General features: G+C 51.4%; 4 protein-coding genes and 1 long non-coding RNA gene across 7 annotated transcripts; 3 read left to right on the top strand and 2 right to left on the bottom strand.

Annotated features, from left to right (window-relative positions):
• The first annotated feature begins 385 nt into the window (after positions 1 to 385).
• FCER1G (Fc fragment of IgE receptor Ig) lies at positions 386 to 3,752 on the top strand. Its single transcript, XM_043876253.1, has 5 exons — positions 386 to 665; positions 2,509 to 2,600; positions 2,766 to 2,798; positions 3,210 to 3,230; positions 3,391 to 3,752. Exons 1-5 carry the CDS (start codon positions 617 to 619, stop codon positions 3,451 to 3,453), a joined length of 258 nt encoding a protein of 85 aa, XP_043732188.1. The 5' UTR covers positions 386 to 616; the 3' UTR covers positions 3,454 to 3,752.
• Positions 3,753 to 6,609: 2,857 nt separating this feature from the next.
• Positions 6,610 to 7,937, bottom strand: APOA2 (apolipoprotein A2). The gene is made up of 4 exons (XM_043876809.1): positions 7,856 to 7,937; positions 7,625 to 7,700; positions 7,218 to 7,350; positions 6,610 to 6,845 (listed from the first exon to the last, which is right to left on the bottom strand). The coding sequence occupies exons 2-4, from the start codon at positions 7,674 to 7,676 to the stop codon at positions 6,728 to 6,730; spliced, it is 303 nt and encodes a 100-aa protein (XP_043732744.1). The 5' UTR covers positions 7,677 to 7,700; positions 7,856 to 7,937; the 3' UTR covers positions 6,610 to 6,727.
• Positions 7,938 to 9,763: 1,826 nt separating this feature from the next.
• TOMM40L (translocase of outer mitochondrial membrane 40 like) lies at positions 9,764 to 14,306 on the top strand. The gene is made up of 10 exons (XM_043877484.1): positions 9,764 to 9,919; positions 10,131 to 10,380; positions 10,659 to 10,726; positions 11,024 to 11,116; positions 11,402 to 11,503; positions 11,650 to 11,755; positions 11,946 to 12,068; positions 12,183 to 12,259; positions 12,453 to 12,555; positions 12,693 to 14,306. Exons 2-10 carry the CDS (start codon positions 10,266 to 10,268, stop codon positions 12,830 to 12,832), a joined length of 927 nt encoding a protein of 308 aa, XP_043733419.1. The 5' UTR covers positions 9,764 to 9,919; positions 10,131 to 10,265; the 3' UTR covers positions 12,833 to 14,306.
• NR1I3 (nuclear receptor subfamily 1 group I member 3) lies at positions 13,418 to 18,555 on the bottom strand. Of its 3 annotated transcripts, none has more exons than XM_043877483.1 (9): positions 18,249 to 18,555; positions 17,956 to 18,095; positions 17,252 to 17,382; positions 15,907 to 16,076; positions 15,336 to 15,475; positions 14,963 to 15,108; positions 14,751 to 14,864; positions 14,463 to 14,568; positions 13,418 to 13,680 (listed from the first exon to the last, which is right to left on the bottom strand). In XM_043877483.1, the coding sequence occupies exons 2-9, from the start codon at positions 18,060 to 18,062 to the stop codon at positions 13,551 to 13,553; spliced, it is 1,044 nt and encodes a 347-aa protein (XP_043733418.1). In that variant the 5' UTR covers positions 18,063 to 18,095; positions 18,249 to 18,555; the 3' UTR covers positions 13,418 to 13,550. The 3 variants fall into 3 exon arrangements, with proteins under 3 accessions (XP_043733418.1, XP_043733417.1, XP_043733416.1); XM_043877482.1 differs by having other exon boundaries at positions 14,751 to 14,867; positions 18,249 to 18,551; XM_043877481.1 differs by having other exon boundaries at positions 14,751 to 14,867; positions 18,391 to 18,551.
• LOC122677445 lies at positions 17,224 to 19,291 on the top strand. The gene is made up of 3 exons (XR_006335785.1): positions 17,224 to 18,070; positions 18,590 to 18,762; positions 19,066 to 19,291. It is a non-coding gene; the product is annotated as an uncharacterized LOC122677445 (long non-coding RNA).
• Positions 19,292 to 20,333: the final 1,042 nt, after the last annotated feature.

Genomic DNA, 20,333 nt, shown 5'->3' with positions numbered 1-20,333 from the left:
TTTGTCTTTCCCAGTATCGTACTGTCTTTCACTTTAAAGAGAAACTTAACCATCTACTTCTCTGTTAGACTCAGTCCTTGGCAATTTTTCCTGTTCATCTCCACCCCCTGTTCTGACTGTTGTTCCACTTCTCCATTCCCCATTTCCTCTTTTCCCCTCACTTCCCCCCATGCCCAAACCTTGCTGCCCACATTAATAGATAAACTCCTCAGGTCAAGACGGGGTCCAGAGTTCCAGATGGGAGAGAAGGGTTATCATGGGGTCTTAGAGAATCCTGAGGGGCAGTTTATCACTGCTCTGTCTCTGAACAGGGCTGGAGTGAGAAGGGGGCTTTAGATAGCCTTTCCCAAGCACAGGCGTCCCCTCTTTCCATGGTGACAGGGGCTTGGTCATTGAAGGACGGAGGCACGGGAGTTCAGACCTCCTAGCTCCCTTCCTTGGTTGGCCCTTCCGGGAGCTGCTCGTTCTCTTGCAGGAAGGGGAAGGGGCCAGAGCTCGGAGGAAGGCGTGGCAGGAAGGGGGGAACTCTGTGGTCAGGGAGCTGCTCACAGCACAGCTGCGCAGTGCCCGCGGAGCGTCAGATCCCCAGCTCTCGGCCCCTCAGCCCCTGCCCAGGATGATCCCAGCAGTGTTCCTGCTCTTACTCCTTTTGGTTGAACAAGCAGGTGAGAGGTTTGATGAGGGACGGTGAGCTGGGCTCCAGGGTGGGAACCAAGGGCCTGTGTCTGAGGGACAAGGCGGGAACAGACGGAGGGAGGCCGGCATGGGGCAGGTGGACACAAAGACCCTGAGGCTGGTTCCATCCAGTCCCCATCACAGCACAGGGGTTGTTCCCTCTTGTCCCCTTCTTACTTTTTCAGGGCTAATACACACATAAGGCTTCAGTTTGGCAGAGGAGTGGTTCTACGACGTGAAAAGCTGGTCCAGGGGAAAGCTTCCATTTCCCATGATGAGCATTTTCTATGGGGTGCATTTGGTCTTGTCCATTGGGAACTGATCTCTAGCTGGTTAAATGACAATTGTAAAGCCCCCTTTAGGAAGGCAGGGGCCTGTCCTTGTGTTTAGGGGTGAGGCAAGGATAGTTAAACACGATTGCTGCTTCTAAGGGGTTTTCATTAAGGCACAGCTGACGTGAGGATGGGTGGCACACAATGCTCAGGTCTGGAGAGCTGGGAGCATCAGCTGAGAAATATTGAAGCAGAAAAGGAAGGCCTCTGCAGTTCTGAGGCTCCATCATTCTCTGACCTCTCACTTCTTGCTCTCTTGGAGTTGTCTGTTTTTTGAAGACGGACAGTCACAGCTGGGGTTCGGGGAGGAAGAGGTTAGTGAAACTTAAGGGAAGTGGGGAAATTAAAAAAGATGGATGGACTTCCACCAGCCCGGTGGTGAAGGTGGAGGGAAGGTCTAAGTGAGGGGCCAGTCTGCTGCCATGAGATGAGGTAGCAGGGCCACTGAGGCATAAAAGAGAGGGTGCAAGCTTTAAAAGTGGGAAAACTGGGTTTGAATTAAAAATCTGTCCCTTAACTCTGCGGCCCTAAAGAATTACTTTCCTTGGGCTTGGTTTCATCATCTACAAAATGGCGATGATGTTTCCCTCAAGGGGTAGTTTTGAGATTTATGCAATACTGTGTGTGAAAGAAACATCACAGCACAAAATGCGCTTAACTGATATCTCACATGCTCACGAGCTCTTCTGATAGGGGTCGGAGCTGATAGAGGCTGGAGCTCAGGCTTTATTTGATTTTTTTCATTGCACAAAACTTCCTCTCTCAGTGGCCCAGAGTGAGTAACAGGGCAGAGTACCCGGAGCCGGAATCCATTCAGCTTGCAGTCATTCCCTTGAGCCTGTGCTGAGACACTCGGCCAACCTTGTGTGTAGAGCCATTGGTATCCATAAGGCCAAGGAAAGCAGGCACCGTTTTTTTTTATATATTCAAGTGTCTCAGGATGGGGGTGGCGAGGGGGGAAAGCAATGTGGCTGAGGCTAGATGACCAATAATAGAGTGATTGCCTTCCCTCCCTTCCTCAGCTCACATCCTTCCTGTCCAGCCCTCAGCCACAGGTCACAGGACTTAGCAAAGACACCCCTGTGGTTTCTTTGCTGAAATTTGTCACTGCCTCCCCTCACTTTACCCCTCTGGGCTGAGGTTTTCAGCCCAGTGAACACAAATGGGTCCCTGGAGGGCTATGAAGTGCTCAGTGGTGCCTGAGGAACCCGCAGTGCTAAAAAATTGGTTGGGGGATAAAAGGGGAAGGCTCTCAACTCTCAGAAACTATAAGTTGCCTCACAACAGACCCCTTCACACTCTTGTCCTACCCCTACCCTAGGGTGAGGGAGAAGACAGAGAGGGAAGAGAAATAGTGATCCAGAGAGGAAGATGAAGTTTCTTCCCTTGGAGGGTGCTCCTTCAGGCCCCGTCCTACCTCCCAGAGCCCTTCCCTTCTCTGCTCTAAGCAGCAGATCTTCCCTGCTGCCCCTGACCTGATGCGCACCCTCTGTCCCTTCAGAGGCCCTGGGGGAGCCTCAGCTCTGCTATATCCTGGATGCGATCCTGTTTCTCTACGGTATTGTCCTCACCCTCCTCTACTGCCGACTCAAGGTAAGGCAGGGGCAGGCTGGGCCGAGGGCTGGAAGGAGGGGTGGGAGGCTGGTGGCCGCATGGCTTCGGGGAATGGGGAAAAGGGGATTGGAAGTTCCCCCATGAAGTCTGGAGGGGGTTTGGGCCGTGAACTTCACCTTTGCTAACGACCTGCCTCTCCTCCAGTTGCAGGTGCGAAAGGCAGCTGCAGCCAGTGAGGTACGAACCCAGCCTCAGAGGGGCGTCTGCGGCTGCTCGGGCTCACAGCTCTTCTGGGGCTTTAGCCTTGGGGTCTGTGGTCTCTGGGGGGGCATGGGACTCAGGTGCCGATCTGTCTAGCTTCAGAGACCCCCTCCCACCTCATCCTACTCACCCTGCCAGCTAGCCAAGTCACAAGGGAAATATTCAGCAGGCACCGAGGAAGAGTCAGGTGGAGAGTGGCCACGAGTACACGAGAGAGCTGAATGTTGTGTGTATATGTGTGTTGTAGCGTTGTGGGCAGATGTGCGTTCATGCCCCAGCCTGAGGGAACCGGTCACTCCTGGCCAAATACTCCCTGGGAGGGCAAGATGTTGAGGGGTCCTGTAGGACATGTCGGTCTCTAATGCTTTGCCCCTTTTGCCTCGACAGAAATCCGATGGCATTTACACGGTAAGTGAACCTGCCTCCCACCCCCTACCCCCTGTCCAGGAGGTCAGCAGAAGAGGGTGGGCTTTTGAGTGACCTTTGGAAGGGGTGGAGCCTGCGGGGGTGGCTAGGAGGCCCAGTGATGGGCTCAAGCTCCTGACTGTCCTTTGACCTCTATCTCCAGGGCCTGAGCACCCGGACCCAGGAGACTTACGAGACCCTGAAGCATGAGAAACCACCACAATAGCTTTAGAACAGATGCCCTTCATCACTTCCTTCTAACACTCTCCTCCCAGCCCTCGTGGTTGGCATCACACATGCCTCCCCACCATTAATGCCACTTGACCCTACCCCTGTGATGACACTCTGCCCCCCACTGATAATCACCAGTGGTTCCTCCTCCTCATCAAAGACCTCAGAAGCTCTTCATTGATGTTTATATTCTAGTCGCACCCCTTTATGCCACCCTTCCCCTCTTCCCCCCATCCCCAGGTCCCACTAAACAATGGGAAGGGACTAACATCAATAAAGACACCACAGACTGGACTCTATTCATTCATTCATTTAAGATATTTATTCAGCCTCTACTAGCCTAGGCTGGATACTGAAGATACCATTTCAAGTAAGGCAAACTCAGTTCCTGACCTGCCAGAGCTCATAGTCTAATAGACTTCAGGGTTTTACTTGATTGAGGGATGCATGCTGACTGTGACTGGGGGAAGGAAGAAACTCCTGACCCCCAGGTTCTCTAACATGGAGCTGGAGCAAAGAGTAATGTGTTGGGAGTCTAGGCACATTCAGAACAGTCAAACTCAAGAAATGACTTTCTCACCCAGCCTGGCCCTTTGTGTATGACAACTGGAACAAGGTTGGTTTGCAGGCAAGCCTGGCTATCCAACCCCAGATAGTCACCAATCCAGATCAGAGTGGGCTACAGGGAGCAGTGTAAGCACATCTCATAATGCACATGCATGTGGGCATTAGCAGAGCTGGAAAGCCAAACGTGCAGAAGGGATGGTGTGACAAATGCTTGTGTGAGACTCCCAATAGAAGGTTTAATGGAAGATGTTCTCTGTGGATTCTGGGGCAAGAGGGACCTCAGGGGGCCAGGTTGGGGTTGGAGGAGGGTAAGGCAAAGGGGAGGGCTTCCTAGGTGGCACAGTGGTAAAGAATCCACCTGCTAATGCAGGAGGCACAGGGATCTGGATTTGATCTCTGGCCCAGGAAGATGCCATGGGGGAGGAGATGACAACGTACTCAAGTGTTCTTACCCAAAAAATCCCATGGACAGAGGAGCCTGCAAGGCTACAGTTCAAGGGGTCACAGAGTCGGACACAACTGAGCATGCAAGCAAATAAAGCAGAGGGGAACAAGTCGGTCCAGGTAGGAGGCCAGCTCCTCTGAGCACATGGGTGAGCGGCGAAGGGATGGCCCTTGTCTGTGCCGGTCCTGTTTCTAGGCAGGATTCTGTGATAGTGTCTGAGTCCCATCTGACGTTGTCACTCCGACCTCTGATCCAGCAGCCCTGTCCAAATGGGCCCAGGTCTCAGGCTTACCCCTGTCTCCCCTCCTACCCCCACCCCAAGCTGGGGAATACTTTGCACTGCATGGTGCCTGACACTTCTCATTGTGTTTCAGCTTGTACCATTTGATCTCATTAGCCCTGTGCGGAAATTCAGGCTCTTTGAAGTTAATCTATCCAAGGTCATCTTGCAAGTGATGGACAGATCTCTGTCCCTGCATGTTTTGCCACATGCAGGGTAAAAAAAAAAAAAAAAGATACTGAGAAAGAAAGGGGAAGAAAGTAATTTTGAGTGGTAAGGGGCTAGAAGGCCAGACTGAAGAGGTTGATTAATATACAGAAGAGGGAGACAGGGATAGATTGGGAGTTTGGGATGAAGATATACACACTGCTTATTTAAAATAGATAACCAACAAGGACCTACTGTACAGTACAGAAAACTCTGTTCAATACTCTATAATAACCTAAGTGGGAAAAGGATTTGGAAAAGAACAGATACATGGAATATGTATACCCTGCTATGTAGGGAATTACCCTGCTATGTGCTTGAAACACAGCATTGTTAATCAACTATACTCCAATATAAAATAAAAGTCTTAAAAAGTATACAGAAGAAATTAGAGCCATTTCTGATGTCTTGGGAAAAGGTGATTTCAGATGAGATATGAAGGATGAGTTAGGGTAGGGAAGTAAATATTTTAAAGACAAAGTGGAAACAAACTTTTATTGGACATGCCCATTTTCCCGTTTGGGGATTGTAAATCTCCTGCATCAATCCAGCCTGACTTATGTTCCATTTTGATTTAACCCAGGGATCACAGCTACCAGAATTTCTCAAGTCCTACATGTCCACCAAGTTGGATAACTGTCAGGCCTTGAACTGGCTATCGTGTCTGCTAGTTCTAGGCTCTAACATAGCTACCAGAATCGAGGCCAGTTCTATGAACAGCACCCAGATAATGGTAAGGGAGGGGCTTCCTCGGTGGCTCAGACAGTAAAGAATCCGTCTCCAGTGCAGAAGATCTGGGTTTGATCCCTAAGTCAGGAAGGTCCCCCGGAGAAGGGAAAGGCTACCCACTCCAGTATTCTTGCCTGGAGAACCCCTGGAGAACAGAGGAGCCTGGTGTTCTACAGTCCATGGGGTCACAAAGAGTCGGACACGACTGAGTGACTAACACTTTGAATAGTGGGGGAGATACTTGGAATGAGTGTTCTGCAGACAGGGGTCTAGGTGAGAGGTTTTAAACGGAAGGATTAGAGCACCTCCAGGGAAAGCTTCTCTGGTGGTTCAGCTGGTAAAGAATCTGCCTGCAACACAGTAGACCTCGGTTCAATCCCCGGGTAGAGAAGATCCCCTGGAGAAGAGAATGGCTACCCACCCCAGAATTCTGGCCTGGAGAATTAAAGAGTTGGACACGACCGAGGGACTTTCACTTTCTTTTCTTTTCAGGGGAGAAGCACGGTGTCCCCTGGCTCAGATGGAAGGAAGGGGCCTTGGGTGACACCTCTGAGCTCATTTGGGGAAGTGTTTTCCTCTTCATAGTGTGGTAGAGGAAATTCTGAGGGGCGCTCTCATTTCCTGTGACCTCTAGGAAGCTAGGGATTCAGATTATGAATCTTTCATGCCTTTCAAGGTATCATGTCCAAGGCAAAGTCTCTTTAGGCCATTCCCAGGCCTATAAAAAGATTTCTTGGGTTTGGAGAAGAGTCACCAGCACCTCCCACCCTGTCATTTCCATCACTGGTCTCATCAACCCTTTCTCCACCCCTTCATACCAAAATTCCTTTCCTGTTAGAAGCAGATTTCTCTTTGTTCTTCCTCCTACTCTTCCCCCACAACCCTTATTTCTCCTGGTTCCCCGAACAGACCAGGCTCACAACTTAATTCCTGCAAAGTTTATTGTAGAAAACAAGGAGTGGGAAGGGAGAGGAGTTTCGGGCCTGGCCAGTGGGTGTCCCAGGGAACAAACTAGGGATGGGAGACCAGGGTCTGGACACCTCAGTGGGCGGCAGGCTCTTTTTTGGGGTCTATAAAACTGCTCAAGAAGTTAAGCAGGTCAGTCCCAGCCTTCTTGAACAGGGGCGTCAGTTCCTCCTGTGTCTTCTCAAAGTAGGCCCTAGAAACGTGAGGGATTAGAAGTTAGGGTGATGGGCGGGTACTGGCCTTCTTGTGGTGGGAGGTGAGCCCCAAGGCCCCAAACCCTAGTGCCTGGTCTGTCCTGGAACGGTGAAGCTCCCAGGAGGGGAGGCAAGCTCTTAACTGGGCAGAGGAACAGACCATAGAGATAGAAATTCGAAGCCCAGTTCCTGCTGCCCCTACCTGTCTAAGAGGTCTGAGGGATCGTAGGGTGATGATGGAATTTCCTCTATTTTTAGATCTCATCCTCCCTAGCCCCCCAGCCCTGAGCCCAGTGTTCTGTGGGGTCTCCCAATTTCCCTCTTTCTCTCCACAGCCCCCTGGTCCCTGCGCCCCCTTTGCTGAGACTTGCTTGGCTTGGGTTTGAAGCTCTGAGCCCTTGGCCTTCTCCACGAGGTCTTTGCCATAGTTGGCCACAGTCTGGAAGTACTGAGACACCAGGGTCTGCAGATCCGGCTCCTCGGCCTGTCTCCGAACCAGAGCGCCTGCACACACACAGAAACACACACACACTCTCTCAGTTGGGTCCCCAGCAATGAGTCCCACATCTCTGCCAGCATTCAGCCTCAGCTCTCAGCCCTCTCCCTGAGCAGGCATCCAACTCCAGGTCTTTGGATGGGTTTTCTGGGCGTTAGAGAGGGGATGCATTTCCTCTTAAGCTCTCTGGTTGCCAGACCTGGGCATAGGAGCACAGACAGAAGGGCGGCTAGGACCTAAGCACCTTCTCCCCCTGGGGACCCCTCTTCAGATCACACCCACCTTCAAGGCTACAGACGGTCAGGAGCAGCACAGTCAATGCAAGCAGCTTCATGGTGTCAATGGTAGGGAAAGTGGCCTGTGAAGTTGGGGGCAGGGGAGGTCACTGAAGCTGCATGGGCTTCAGCCCTTCCCCAGCGACCCCCTCCCTACACGTCCACCCTGACCCGGTTCCCCCCTTTTCTACACTTAAATCTTTGAATGCCGCCCTCGCCTCTTACTCCTTTACTGTACCTAGTCAGCGATGCCGTCCTTGCCGTCTGTGTCTGGCCTGGCTGAGGAGGCAGGGGCTATATATCTCTAGGCTTCCCCACTCCACCCCGTCAGGTGATAAGGACTTTGGAGGAGTCCAGTGGGGCAGGGACTATAATGGAGTAAACAAGTTAGAGAAGTGGGGGGAGGAGAGGCCGGCATATGGGAGACGCCTGGTGATGGGGTCGGAGGCAGGGCCTTAATGGATGCCAAGGGGATACATTTTAGTCCTGTTCAAGATTCATTCCTTTGGGGCCTGGGGGCAGTAGTCCTTGGATCTGAATCCTTCAGTAAGCAGGATTTCTGGGGTTTTCTTCTGTTTTTTCCTGGAAAACTTTGATGTATCAGATCTAATGACCTCAGCCTTTGGTATCTTTGTACCATTATGGGTAAATTTCATCTCCCAACCCTACCCCCATTCACTGAAACGTGGCAGAGAGGTATCGGGGGACAGAAGAGAGGCGATAAAATAAAAAATCAGGGACAGGGGTGAGGGGAAGACGGGTTAGGAGAATAAGGATCAGGGCCAGAGGCCAGGTGTGATTGACTCTGTACTTTTTTGAGTTAATGTGTAATGAATGAGATGGGGGAGAAAACACTCGAACCAGAATGCCCTTCCTGAGTGCAGATCAGCAAGCACAGCCCACCCCCAATAAAACAAATTCAGAAAGCAGCTGCTGCTCACCCCACCCCCCCTCCCCACCCCCCACCCCCCCATCATTGGAGTGCTCTGGCAGGATAAAGGTTGAAGGTCTCTGGGCATTCGATCCCCTTATCAGTTCCAGGCAGTGGTCAGTCAATATGAGTCAGCAGGGGCCATAACATCCCTCCGACCAAGGTCCTGGCCCTTGTCCCTGTCCTGATTATGAGGGAGGACAGAGATGCATTCCCCAGGCCCAAGGCATTTGGGTGAAATCAGCTAAACAGATATCACAAGTATTTGTATCTTTCATCCTTTGACCTCTTCCTAAAAGATGGGAGTGGTGATGTGAGAGCTAGTAGGGGAGGCGACCAGAGCCTAAGAAATTTTATTCAATCTTCAACTATTCCCTTGTGGAGCACTTAGTGCTTGAAAGGGCGCTCCACTGATTTGTCCCTGGCTTTGGAGCGGAGCGCATTTGAGGGCAGGAGCCTATATTTCTCGATTTTATTTGCCAACTCTGCCTAGGGAACCTTTTCACTTTCTTTCTTTCCTAGGGAACCAGGGAAGGAAGGATCAACTTCAGAGGTCAGGTGTTTCAGGGACTACTGCTGGAACTCAGGTGGCAGCCCCTGCTCCTCTACCCCAAACTCTCACACCCATTCCCTTTCTACAGAGCGGACAAGAGGGTGAACTTTAAAAGGTTTGGACCTCCAGGAGGGAGGGTGAGTCCCGTTTCCTACGGAGAGCTGTACCTACGAATGGAATTCATTTGAGGGTGTACTGTGTACTGTGAAGGACTGCGAAGAGCAGTCCCCACGGGTTCGTATGGGTCTGGGTGGGGGCGGGGCCCCTAGGAGAGGTATGAATCAGTGTTCGAAAGAAGTATTCAGTCTTCCCTGGGCCACCTTTCACAGGCTATATGTCTCCAGGCTACACAGTGGAGGGAACTTCAGTGACTCAGGCCCCAAGATGCTCCCTCTAGTGTCTTGCTCGTTAAAAGATTTTTCCCGACCTTGGAGAGGCAGGGCAATTTAACGCCATCTATTTGAGTAGATCTAAGGACCTAACCAATCAAGTACAGCCTGTCCCCGCAGTGCCGGGGTTGGAGCTCTCTGGACGTAAGGTCGGCCACTCTTTTGCGTTCTCCTCTCCTATTGGCCAATGCTCGGCAGCCAAGCAGCCTTTTCTTTTTCTTTCTTTTTTTTTAAATCCATTGGGCGGAGCTCAATCAAGGAGGGTTGGGTCTCTGAAATCTTTTTTGTCGCCCGGTTCCAAGATGGCGTCCGTGACCACGCTGGGGGTGCAGCGTGAAGCCGCAGTTGTGCCATCAGTCAAGATGGCTGCCCCCATCAAGATGACCGGGGTGTGCCTGGGGGAAAGGGGCAGCATGATGGTCTGAGAAGGTAAGGGTTATTGCCTCATTGCAAGCCTCGCCATAGGGCCTAGGGGTGAAGAGCAGAAAGACTAGGAGGCTGGGTAAAGTCTGTGGTGGAGACTAGGATTAGAGAGTGGGGGAGGTTACAAGGGTGACAGCGGGATTAAAGATGAAATGGGAGTGTGCCTGGGGTTCAAGCTCCCCACCGGTGCCCTCCCCCCCGACTTTTCCCGTTCCAGGTCTAGCGTCGGACTATGTGGAAGTTTCTGGGGCTGAGGAGCCGGATAATGGGGGTTGGGGCCCGTGGAGGGTAGAGGGAGCAAGAGCGTCCTTTCCCAGGCGAACCCCGGCCCCTCCCTGACCTCTCTACTGAAATGGGGAACACACTGGGCCTGGCACCTATGGGGGCTTTGCCCCGCCGGAGCCCCCGTCGAGAGGAGCCTCTCCCCAACCCTGGGAGCTTTGATGAGCTGCACCGGCTATGCAAAGGTGAGCAGACACCCGAGGCATTTGGGCGGCTCACGTTGAAGGGGCAGAGAAGGGCGGGGTCTTCCAGTGACGGGAGCAGAAAAGGGGAGATCACAGCTGGGGCATGCAGCCTCAGGGAGGATCAGGCACCCCCATGGAGTGGAGCATTTCCTGTTGCAGGACTTGGGAGGAGGTCAGTTGCTCCAAAGCACTTCTGTGGGATCGAAAGGGGAGACTACTTCGTGGGGTAGGGGTTCCTTGTCTGCTTATTCCTTCCCTTCCCCCTCCCCTCCCTTCAGATGTATTCCCAGCACAGATGGAGGGAGTGAAGCTCGTGGTCAACAAGGTTCTCAGCAGCCATTTCCAGGTGCTCCCACTTCTCTGGCCCCTCCTCTCTATTCCTCCCTGCCTGTCCCTGGATCTTCTCCTTTCCTTTTGTGCTCCCCCCTTCGCCAGGCTATATGGGACAAAGGAGGAGGGATATGGGGCCCTTTTGACTTCCTTTGCTTGTGGGACTCGTTGCTTTTAATCCGGTGACCCTCTGTATAAGTTGGAATGTTTGGGTTTCTTAAAGACCTGCGGGATGGGGAATAGATGAAGGGTAGGATGGGGGATTGAAATGGAGCAGGGGTGCTGTCTCCTGCATTGATTTCTCTTTCCTCAGGTGTCTCACACTGTGCACATGAGCGCTCTGGGCTTGCCCGGCTATCATCTTCATGCGGCCTATGCCGGGGACTGGCAACTTAGTCCCACTGAGGTGAGCGCTCCACTCCCCTGGGTTATCTCCCCCAAAGCCCAGCTGGGACTCAGACGTAGAGGAGGAGGAAATGTGTTTGTCATGGGGAAGAATGGGCAGGGTAGTCCTCTGTGTTTCCTCTGAATGGGAGAAGGTGGGGGAAACAAATCTGTGTGATGAGTTGAGAGTTTGTCTTTGTGATTCCACTAGGGGGTGCTGCGTACTGCTAAAGAAATCCTACATTTGGATTGCGGCTGAGTGGGGCCCCTCCGCTGCGTGTTACTGACTGTGGACACTCTTCCACAGGTGTTCCCCACTGTGGTGGGCGATATGGACAGCAGTGGCAGCCTCAACGCCCAGGTCCTGCTCCTCTTGGCAGAGCGGCTCCGAGCCAAGGCTGTCTTTCAGGTGACCGCGGGTCCTGCCTTCATCCACTGAAGCATTTCCTCTTTCTCCTCCTCGAGTGTTCTGCCCTGGTGGCTGAGGGAGAGGAGCAGAGGCTGCAGTGATTGCAAAGAGAGAGGGAGATTTTACTTCTTGCTCTCCCTATCTAGACGCAGCAGGCCAAGTTCCTGACCTGGCAGTTTGATGGCGAGTATCGGGGAGATGACTACACAGCCACTCTGACCCTAGGAAATCCGGACCTGATTGGGGAATCAGGTGAGGAATGGGTACAGGCTTCTTTCGGACTTGGCCACCCACCTGCTGATGTTGACTATGCCTCTACCTTGTCTGTACAGTTCAGGGATTAGGGAAGAAGCTCTGGGGGCAGGCTGGGGCGGGGGCCGTTGGGAATGAGAGAGCAGGCCTGTCTCTGTGACTGACTCCGGGTCTCCCCACTCCCCCGCAGTGATCATGGTCGCTCACTTCCTGCAGAGCCTCACTCATCGGCTGGTGCTGGGAGGAGAGCTAGTTTATCACCGGCGGCCGGGCGAAGAGGGGGCCATCCTGACACTGGCTGGGAAGTACTCGGGTATGGGGTGAGGAAGAGCAGTGAGGGGGAGGGCCATTCTGGACTTGGCTGGAGGTTCTGGCCTGTGTTCTATTGCAGTAACGGTCTTTTTCTCTTATACTTTGGTTTTCACAGCCGTACACTGGGTAGCTACGTTGAATGTGGGATCAGGTGGGGCCCATGCAAGTTATTACCACAGGGCAAATGAACAGGTTAGTCTACTAACCCCATCCCCTACCCCCAACAAGTCCCTGCAGACCCCCACAGGCCCTGCTGGCCTGCTGATTTTCCTGCCCACACTATGTATACATTTCATGCGTGCCTTCATTCTGCCAGTCCCCTGTCAGGACTCCTCTCGTCTTCACTGAGACAGATCCGTCTCCCATCCTTGCCCACCATTCTCAGGTTCAGGTTGGAGTGGAGTTTGAAGCAAACACAAGGCTACAAGACACAACCTTCTCCTTTGGTTACCACCTGACTCTGCCCCAGGCCAACATGGTATTTAGAGGTGAGGGCTGTTCAGATGATATTCCGAAGTGCTGAGGGATTGGGGCGGGCAGTGGGAGGGAAGCGCCGCCTTAAATCTGCTGACCCCTTTTTCCAAGCCCTGTTAAATAACATAGTGTGTATTCTCTTCCCCAACAGGCTTGGTGGATAGTAACTGGTGTGTGGGTGCTGTGCTGGAGAAGAAGATGCCCCCCCTGCCTGTCACCCTTGCCCTCGGAGCCTTCCTTAATCACTGGCGCAACAGATTCCACTGTGGCTTTAGCATCACTGTGGGCTGAGGTCACCCCAGAGCCAGCCCACACAACAGTTGGAGCCTCCGAGTCAGGTGTCCTGGGGCCAGAGCCCTCTCCAGAGCCCACCTTGCTGGGTGACCTCTGGGTCCCAAGAGCAGAGTGGGGACAGGACCACACCCTCCTCAGAACTGAAGCTGCCACAGGGGCAGCTGCTGAGGCCGTGGTTTGAGTCTCCCACCTCTGCCACCAGTCCAGTATCATCTTCCCATGCTCTTACGGCTCTGGACTAGGGGAGAAGGATTAAGGGGTATGTCTGGCTGAATTTTCTCTCCTCACTCCCACCTCCTCTATTTCTCTGTGGATTAAAGCTCCTAGCTTCTTTCTCTTCAGAGCAGAAAAATCTGCATGGGATTCACTCCCCATCCTGTGTTCCATCCCAGAGTTTCCCAAACTGGGAAAAGAAGGACTGAAGGGCTAAATCTTTGACCTCAGAAAGTGGGGCCCACCTATTCCCAGAAGGAGCTTCTTTACCTCTTAGCCCTGAGGCTTCCTCCTTCCCCATCTTCTGTGCTTCCAGAGAACAACTTTGTCCCCACAGCACCCCTCACTCTCCCTATTACTGCATGAAGAGGCAGTTACTGCTTTAATCTTTCTTTGCAACCAACGGGCTCCCTGTTTACTGTCTGCAGTCTCTGGCCCCAGGATTCTCCCCTTTCCAGTCCAACGTGTCCAGGTGGGGCTGGGGAAGCAGGTAGATTGGGCCTCAGCTGCAGATCTCCTGGAGCAGTGGCATCATGGTGGACAGTCCCTGGATGTTCTGGATTTGGTACCAAAATGCATCGTGAATGCTTCGGAGATCAGCCAACAGGCCCAGCAGCTTCGCATATAGAAACCTTTGTGGTCACGAGGGAAAGAGGAGAGAAATAAGGCAGCTAAGAGTCTTGCCCTGAGGCCCTGACCCCCTGAATTGCCTCTCAGTGAAGCTAGGTCTGAACATCAAGTTCCAAAGGGGCCTCTATGTGACACTGATTTCTCTCACCATGCTGTTTTTCTTGAACCCAGAGCTCAGAGGGCCAAGTGAGAAGAAACCCCTGCCTTGGCCAGATCTTCAACTGTGTGGATCTGGCCTTGTAGAGCAGGTTCTAGAAGGTGGGTATGTTCTTTGGTATGATAACGCACCCCTCTTCTGATCAAACTGGCACATTCAGGAATAAGCAACACAGAAGTGGAGTGTGCCCCAGAGCCTGGTTAGCTCATGGACTGTGGAACCAGGGACTGGCTTTGACCATGAAACTGAATGACCATAACTTCAAGGGGAACGAAAAATTAAAGGAATTGGACCAATGGAGAGGAGGGGAAGGGCCGAGAGAGTGAACAAGACTCTTGATAAGGTTGCTTTAGTCTGGAGAGGTTGGCTTGGTGAGGTGATAGATGTCATCAATCTCAGGAATGCTATTACACAGAGCCTGTGAGCTACCACGTTGCATCTCTGCTGAATAAAAAGATCTGGAAAAAGTGAGATGAAACAGCAGTAGGAGCCATTTGAATACCGAACTCTGAAACGGGAGGGAAGGACTAGATCCCCAGGGGCCCTGGTGTTCCAAAGCAAAGGACAGTGAAAGTACTCATCCTGAGTTCAGTTCACCCAGCCTCCACATGCCCAATCCCACCATACCGGTCCCGGGGCCGCGGCTGCTGGCCTTGGATGTAGTTCTGCAGAGTCAGCGCCATCTCCTCTTGCAACTGGTCGATCTCCTCCTTGCAGGTTATTCCAGGCCGGTCTGTAAGATAGGGAGTGAGGAAGGATAAGATGGGAGGTTGTGGGTGGCTTGGAGAGCCAAGACTGGGATAGACCCACTCCACAGGTTTGGAGACTACAAGGCCTGGATGGATGGATTGAGGGAGCTGGGAGTTTGGGCAGAGGTGGTAGAATGGAAGTTTCTGGGCTTTGGGGGATGCTCACCAGGAGAGAAGAGGGCCACTGCAGCCATGAGCACATACTCAGGCTCCCGGAGCTGTAGTCGGCGCAGTGTCCTATGGAAGCCAAAGATGAACTCCAAAAACTCTTCCTGGAACCCCGCTGTGGGAGATACTAGGCTTAGGAGCCTGCGGGTCACCTCGCCACATACCCTACCAAAGGAATGCATGCCCTCCACTGCCCGAGCACCATCTTACCTTGTGCTGCATCTTCTATGGTGTAGCGAAGAGGCCCACAGAGGAAGTTTTGTGTTTGGAGACAGAAAGTGGTGTTAAGTGCAATTTGACAGATTTCTATAGCTGCTCCCTTGAGAAGGGAGATCTGGTCCTCCATGGGCAAGGACCTGCAAGAAGCAGGAAACCTGCACTTTAGGCTGAACTTCAGAGAGGGAGAGGAACCCCCAGTTCTTATTGAGATGCTTAAAAGCCAAGCTGAGAATTCAAGATCTGGTACTTGAAAGGGCTGAGGGATGGGTTAGTTTGGTTAGTGACTTTTTTTTTTTTTAATGGAGTGGGATTATAATTTACTGGAGCAATTTCTTCCTGAAAGGCATGGGGAGGGGTCACATACCGAAAAAGGGGCAGATCCTTGGTGAACTTGATGATTTGCTGTACCATGAAAGTGTTGACATCTGCAAAATGCATGAGCAGGGGCAGTACGGGGACCAGGGTGGGCAAACGCTGGTGATGGATGAACAGATGAGCTGGTGGCTGCAGAGATCAGAGCCTGAGTGAGAGGCCCCAGTGCTAGGGGTCTCTTCTAGGTATCTCTAGTTTTATCTGATGGCTCAAACAGTAAAGACTCTGACTGCAATATGGGAGACCCAGGTTTGATCCCTGTGTTGGGAAGATTCTCTGAAGGAGGAAATGGCAACCGACTCCAATATTCTTGCCTGGGAAATCCCATGGACAGAGAAGGCTGGCGGGCTACAGTCCATGGGGTCACAAAGAGTCAGACACGACTAAGTGACTAACCCAACAGCTTTATCTTGAAAGGATTCCAGGCTGAGAAGTCTGCCTCGGCTGGGGTTCTGGAGAAGTCCTGTCCTCTATCAGGGCATGGCACACAGTCCCCTCCCTCAGGCCAGCCTCCTTGGGCACCCTTTTTGTCTTATTTCATCTTGAATCCTATAAATGCTCACCCTGAACTGCACAAACTGGTCAAACATGGTGCCCACATGGCGAGCGTGGGCCCCCAGGAGTGTCCGGACTAGCTCTTTCTGCTCCTTACTCAGCTGCATCGACGCTTGCTGTGCCCGTCGCTGGGCCTGTCTTGCTCGCCGCAATGCCAGGGCTTCTGCCGATAGGATCACTGTGCCCAGGGAAGGGATGTGACAAAGCTATTGAGACCAGCAGAGAGCACATCTCTCTGCTAGCCCCTGGCTTGAGACCCTTGGACACTCTGCACAATGGATACAAGGAGGGAGGAGAGTTCCTGAGGTTTCCTTGGGCGCGACTGGAGTCCCGGAGGCTCCAGGTGGTAGGGGATTCCTGTACATTTTCTCCAACCCATGGGACACTGGCAGAAAACAACGCACTGTGGGAGGGAAAGGAAGGATGGACAATAAAGTGGGGAAAGTATTAGGAGATGTTTGGCTTCTGGGGGAATATTGAAGAGGGAGGGCTCGTGATACCAAAAACATCACCTTGTGTGGCAATAGCTTTATAATTTCAAAGCTTCTGAGGTTAGGTCTCAGTGAATGAAACAATCCCATGGGTAGAGAGGGCGGGTGTGATTTCCATGTTTTTCAGAAACACAGACAGGCTGACATTCTAGTTACAGGTCCAAGGTCACAAAATACTGATGTGATATAGACTGGATTCAAGATTTTTTGACTTCTACAGTTTCTTTTCTACTGCTCCATGATGAAAAGTAATGTGATGTCACAAAGAAAATAAGGGTCTGGTGAATACTGACTCTCCAGTTTTCAGCTGAGTGTACTTAGGCAAGCTGATTTCTGTTAGTTTAAGTTTATTACAAGTTACATTGTCTTTTGGGGGCTGTACCTAATTACATGGCACTGAGAAAAAAATTAAATCAATCATTGAGTAGTTAGTAAGTCACAGGCACTATACTTGAGAGAGAGGAGAAAAAGCAAGGCATAAGAATACCTAGGAAAAGAGCATTCCGGGTAGAGGCAATGGCAAGTGCAAGTATAAGTTACATAAGTCCCCAGGAGAGGGTACTTTGGTGTGTTTGAGAATGGCATTGACATCAGTGTGGCTGGGATGGATTGAGCAAGGGGAAGAGGAGGAAGTGAAATCTGAGAGGTGGTATGGCAGACATGGGACTGTGAGACCATGGACCATAAGAGAGATAAGGAGCCCTTGGAAATCTTGAGCAGGGTAGAGACATTGTCTGACTCGTTTCAAAAAGCTTCCTCTGTCTTCCATGTGGAGAATAAAGCTGTGGGAACATGGGCAAAGCATAGTCGGTGGGTGGGGGGGGACACAGTGGATTCTTGGGATGGTAGGGGGCCAACTCACTGTCCTTCTTCATGCCAGCATCCAAGCACTTCTGCAACCTGCAGGCTGGGCAGTGGCGCCTCTGGGCCTTGTTGACCTCACAGCTTCCAGCAAAGGGACACGTGAGGCTGGTGCTTTTGTTGACTGTTCTCCTGTGGAGACAGACGTTGTGAGGGTCAGGGATGGCAGCAAGCAGGTGGGTATGTGAGGGGCTACAATGATATGGTCCCAAAGAATCTATGGTAGGGATTCCCTGGTGGTCCAGTGGTTAGCACTAGGTGCTTTCACTGCCAAGGGCCTGGGTTCAATCCCTGGTTGGGGAACTAAAATCCTGAATCTAGGGTGACATGGGCTAATCTGAGCTGTGTCCAGAAGTCCCTAGGGGTAGGGAGGACACAATACATCTCAAGCATTCCCATGGGGCACACAATCAGTCAGGAAAGTCTATACTTTCTATAGACTATGCTAGTCTGGTGCTTTGCAGGTAGTGAGTACACTTGGCTATGGGTCTGTGTCCAGAGGACGCACACTCTGCCTCGCTCTGTTCTTCTGCCACGTGTTTATACAGTGTGGAGGTTGCCAGTGGGTCATGTGCTAGCTACAGGGTGGTTGGGTTCCAAGAAGCAAGAGTGCTGTAGCCGGACAAGCCCTGGCGTGTGCCGAGGCTTAAAGGCTGCCTGGCAGGCAGTTTGGGAGGTTGGTTGTGTTGAGGAGGAGGTTCTCACCTGAAGAAACCCTTGCAGCCCTCACAAGTCAGGGCATGGAAGTGGTAGCCTGTAGCCCGGTCCCCACACACTGCGCAGTTCCTCGGCTCATCTTCCCCACTGGCCATGGCTTCAGGTATTGGGGTGGCTGTCACAGGCCCCTGAATTTGGGAGGGGTTAGCAGTCAGCTCTAGACCCCCCTTGACATTCGACCCCCCTTCTACAGAGCCTCTTCCCAAACCTCCCCTGGGCCTGACCCCCTGCACTGTCTGCACTTCATTGCTTGAATCTCTGCCCCCCGAAAGATCTCCTACCTGCTCCTCTTACACGGCATGTAACCTGCAGGCCACAGAATCTGGTGCTGGATTCTTCTCCCCAGACTCCCTCTCTGACCTGCTTTCCGCTTGATCTCAGGAGCTGCCAGTGTTTAGAGTTAGGGATTATGGCCCTCAGTACCTGCAAAACAAGGAACTTCTGTTGTGTGTAGCCTCCGTTGTTCTCAGCGGTTACCTAGATGGGGCACAGACTCTGGACCCAGGGCAAAGACTTGGGTGGGAGGTTTTCCCAGCATGCCCGTGGTGCTGGCTGCTGGCACATGGGGAGGGACCCTGGCAGGAGGGGACCTCGTGACTCATTAGAAACTGCTCCTTATCAGATCCATAGTGACTCCCTACTGCTGAGTTTCCTGTTAGATCTGCAGCCTCCTCTGTGCATGGATTCTGGACAAGCTGAGAGGACGGAGGGAGAGAGAGAGACAACAAGCTTTTTCACATGCGGTATGTCCACAGTAAAAGAACAGGCGTAACAATTGTACACTGTTGCTCTAAGGTAAGTTCTTCAAAAGAGACTGGGGCCTAATTAAGAGTTTATCTATAAAGAGCTGGAAGAGGCACCACTTCCGAAGCAGGGAGGGCTGAGAATTAAATCAGAGTGGCCCCTAGAATGTTAGAGATATTTGGGATTGATGTGGGGACTCGTGCACCGGAGATGGCTTCATGGGAGTGTGCCCATGAAGTCACACAGGCTCTGTGCTCAGAGGGATCTTGGGTTTGTTTTAATGCTCTGCTATTTCTACTGGCTTGGAATTCTTAATGATGTTTGAAAAAGGGACTCTGCATTTTCATTTTTCAGTGGGCCCTGCAAATTATGTACCTGGTCCTGTATGGAGCCAAGATGGAGGACTTCTAAGTAATAAGTTTAAGAATCAGAAGTAGGAGCCTTCACCATGGTTGTCTACTGCTGCTGCCGCTGCTAAGTCGCTTCAGTCATGTCCGACTCTGTGCGACCCCACAGACGGCAGCCCACCAGGCTCCCCCGTCCCTGGGATTCTCCAGGCAAGAACACTGGATTGGGTTGCCTTTGCATTCTCCAATGCATGAAAGTGAAAAGTCAAAGTGAAGTCACTCAGTCGTGTCCGACTCTTAGTGACCCCATGGACTGCAGCCTACCAGGCTCCTCCGTCCATGGGATTTGCCAGGCAAGAGTACTGGACTGGGTTGCCATTGCCTTCTCTGATGGTTGTCTAGTGCTCCATAAATATTGAAGAATATTTTTGCAAGTATAAAAAGTGTGTGTGTGTTCAGATGGCCAAGAGGCACTTGAAAAGATGCTCAACATCATTAATTATTAGAGAAATGCAAATCAAAACTACAATGAGATATCACCTCATACCAGTCAGAATGGCCATCATCAAAAAGTTTACAAGCAATAAATGCTGGAGAGGGTGTGGAGAAAAGGGAACCCTCCTACACTGTTGGTAGGAATGTAAATTGGTGCAGTCACTATGGAGAACAGTATGGAGATTCCTTAAAAAACTAAAAATAGAGCTACCATATGACCCTGCAATCCCACTCTTTGGGCTTATGTCCAGAGAAAACTGTGGTTAGAAAGGATACGTGTACCCCAGTATTCATTGTAACGCTGTTTACAATAGCCAAGGGATGGAAGCAATCTAAATGTCCATTGACAGATGAATGGATGAAGAAGTTGTGGCACATATATACAATGGAATATTACTCACCCATTAAAAAGAATGAAATAATGCCATTTGCAGCGACATGGATGGACCTGGAGATTATCATACTGAGTAAAGTAAGTCAGACAAAGACAAATTCGTATGATATTGCCTATATGCAGAACCTAAAAAAATGATACAACTGAGCTTATTTACAAAACAGAAACAGACTCACAGACATAGAAAAATTTATGGTTACCAAAGGGGAAAATTTATGGTTACCAAAGGGGAAAGGGGGGTGGGAAATATAAATTCGGAGTTTGGGATTGACATACATACATGACTGTTTCTAAAATAGATAACCAATAAGGACCTACAGTATAGCACAGAGAAATCTGCTCAATATTCTGTAGTAACATAAATAGGAAAAGAATTTGAAAAAGAT

The sequence above is a fragment of the Cervus elaphus genome, chromosome 20, assembly GCF_910594005.1.
Source record: "Cervus elaphus chromosome 20, mCerEla1.1, whole genome shotgun sequence".
Taxonomy (NCBI): domain Eukaryota; kingdom Metazoa; phylum Chordata; class Mammalia; order Artiodactyla; family Cervidae; genus Cervus; species Cervus elaphus.
This window is presented reverse-complemented; position numbering and strand designations above follow the sequence as displayed.

What these genes read in the sequence shown, in the direction of transcription:
- APOA2 (XM_043876809.1), bottom strand. Translation starts at nt 7,676, where the DNA reads ATGAAGCTGCTTGCATTGACTGTGCTGCTCCTGACCGTCTGTAGCCTT. An exon ending in GACCGTCTGTAGCCTTGAAG is followed by an intron (nt 7,351 to 7,624) that starts GTGGGTGTGATC and finishes GTGTGTGTGCAG; the next exon opens with GCGCTCTGGTTCGGAGACAG. An exon ending in GAGCTTCAAACCCAAGCCAA is followed by an intron (nt 6,846 to 7,217) that starts GCAAGTCTCAGC and finishes TCACGTTTCTAG; the next exon opens with GGCCTACTTTGAGAAGACAC.
- NR1I3 (XM_043877482.1), bottom strand. Translation starts at nt 18,062, where the DNA reads ATGGCCAGTGGGGAAGATGAGCCGAGGAACTGCGCAGTGTGTGGGGAC. An exon ending in GGCTGCAAGGGTTTCTTCAG is followed by an intron (nt 17,383 to 17,955) that starts GTGAGAACCTCC and finishes CTGTCTCCACAG; the next exon opens with GAGAACAGTCAACAAAAGCA. An exon ending in TGCTGGCATGAAGAAGGACA is followed by an intron (nt 16,077 to 17,251) that starts GTGAGTTGGCCC and finishes CCCTGGGCACAG; the next exon opens with TGATCCTATCGGCAGAAGCC.
- TOMM40L (XM_043877484.1), top strand. Translation starts at nt 10,266, where the DNA reads ATGGGGAACACACTGGGCCTGGCACCTATGGGGGCTTTGCCCCGCCGG. An exon ending in TTCTCAGCAGCCATTTCCAG is followed by an intron (nt 10,727 to 11,023) that starts GTGCTCCCACTT and finishes CTCTTTCCTCAG; the next exon opens with GTGTCTCACACTGTGCACAT. An exon ending in ACTGGCTGGGAAGTACTCGG is followed by an intron (nt 12,069 to 12,182) that starts GTATGGGGTGAG and finishes TGGTTTTCACAG; the next exon opens with CCGTACACTGGGTAGCTACG.
- FCER1G (XM_043876253.1), top strand. Translation starts at nt 617, where the DNA reads ATGATCCCAGCAGTGTTCCTGCTCTTACTCCTTTTGGTTGAACAAGCA. An exon ending in TCCTCTACTGCCGACTCAAG is followed by an intron (nt 2,601 to 2,765) that starts GTAAGGCAGGGG and finishes CCTCTCCTCCAG; the next exon opens with TTGCAGGTGCGAAAGGCAGC. An exon ending in AATCCGATGGCATTTACACG is followed by an intron (nt 3,231 to 3,390) that starts GTAAGTGAACCT and finishes CTCTATCTCCAG; the next exon opens with GGCCTGAGCACCCGGACCCA.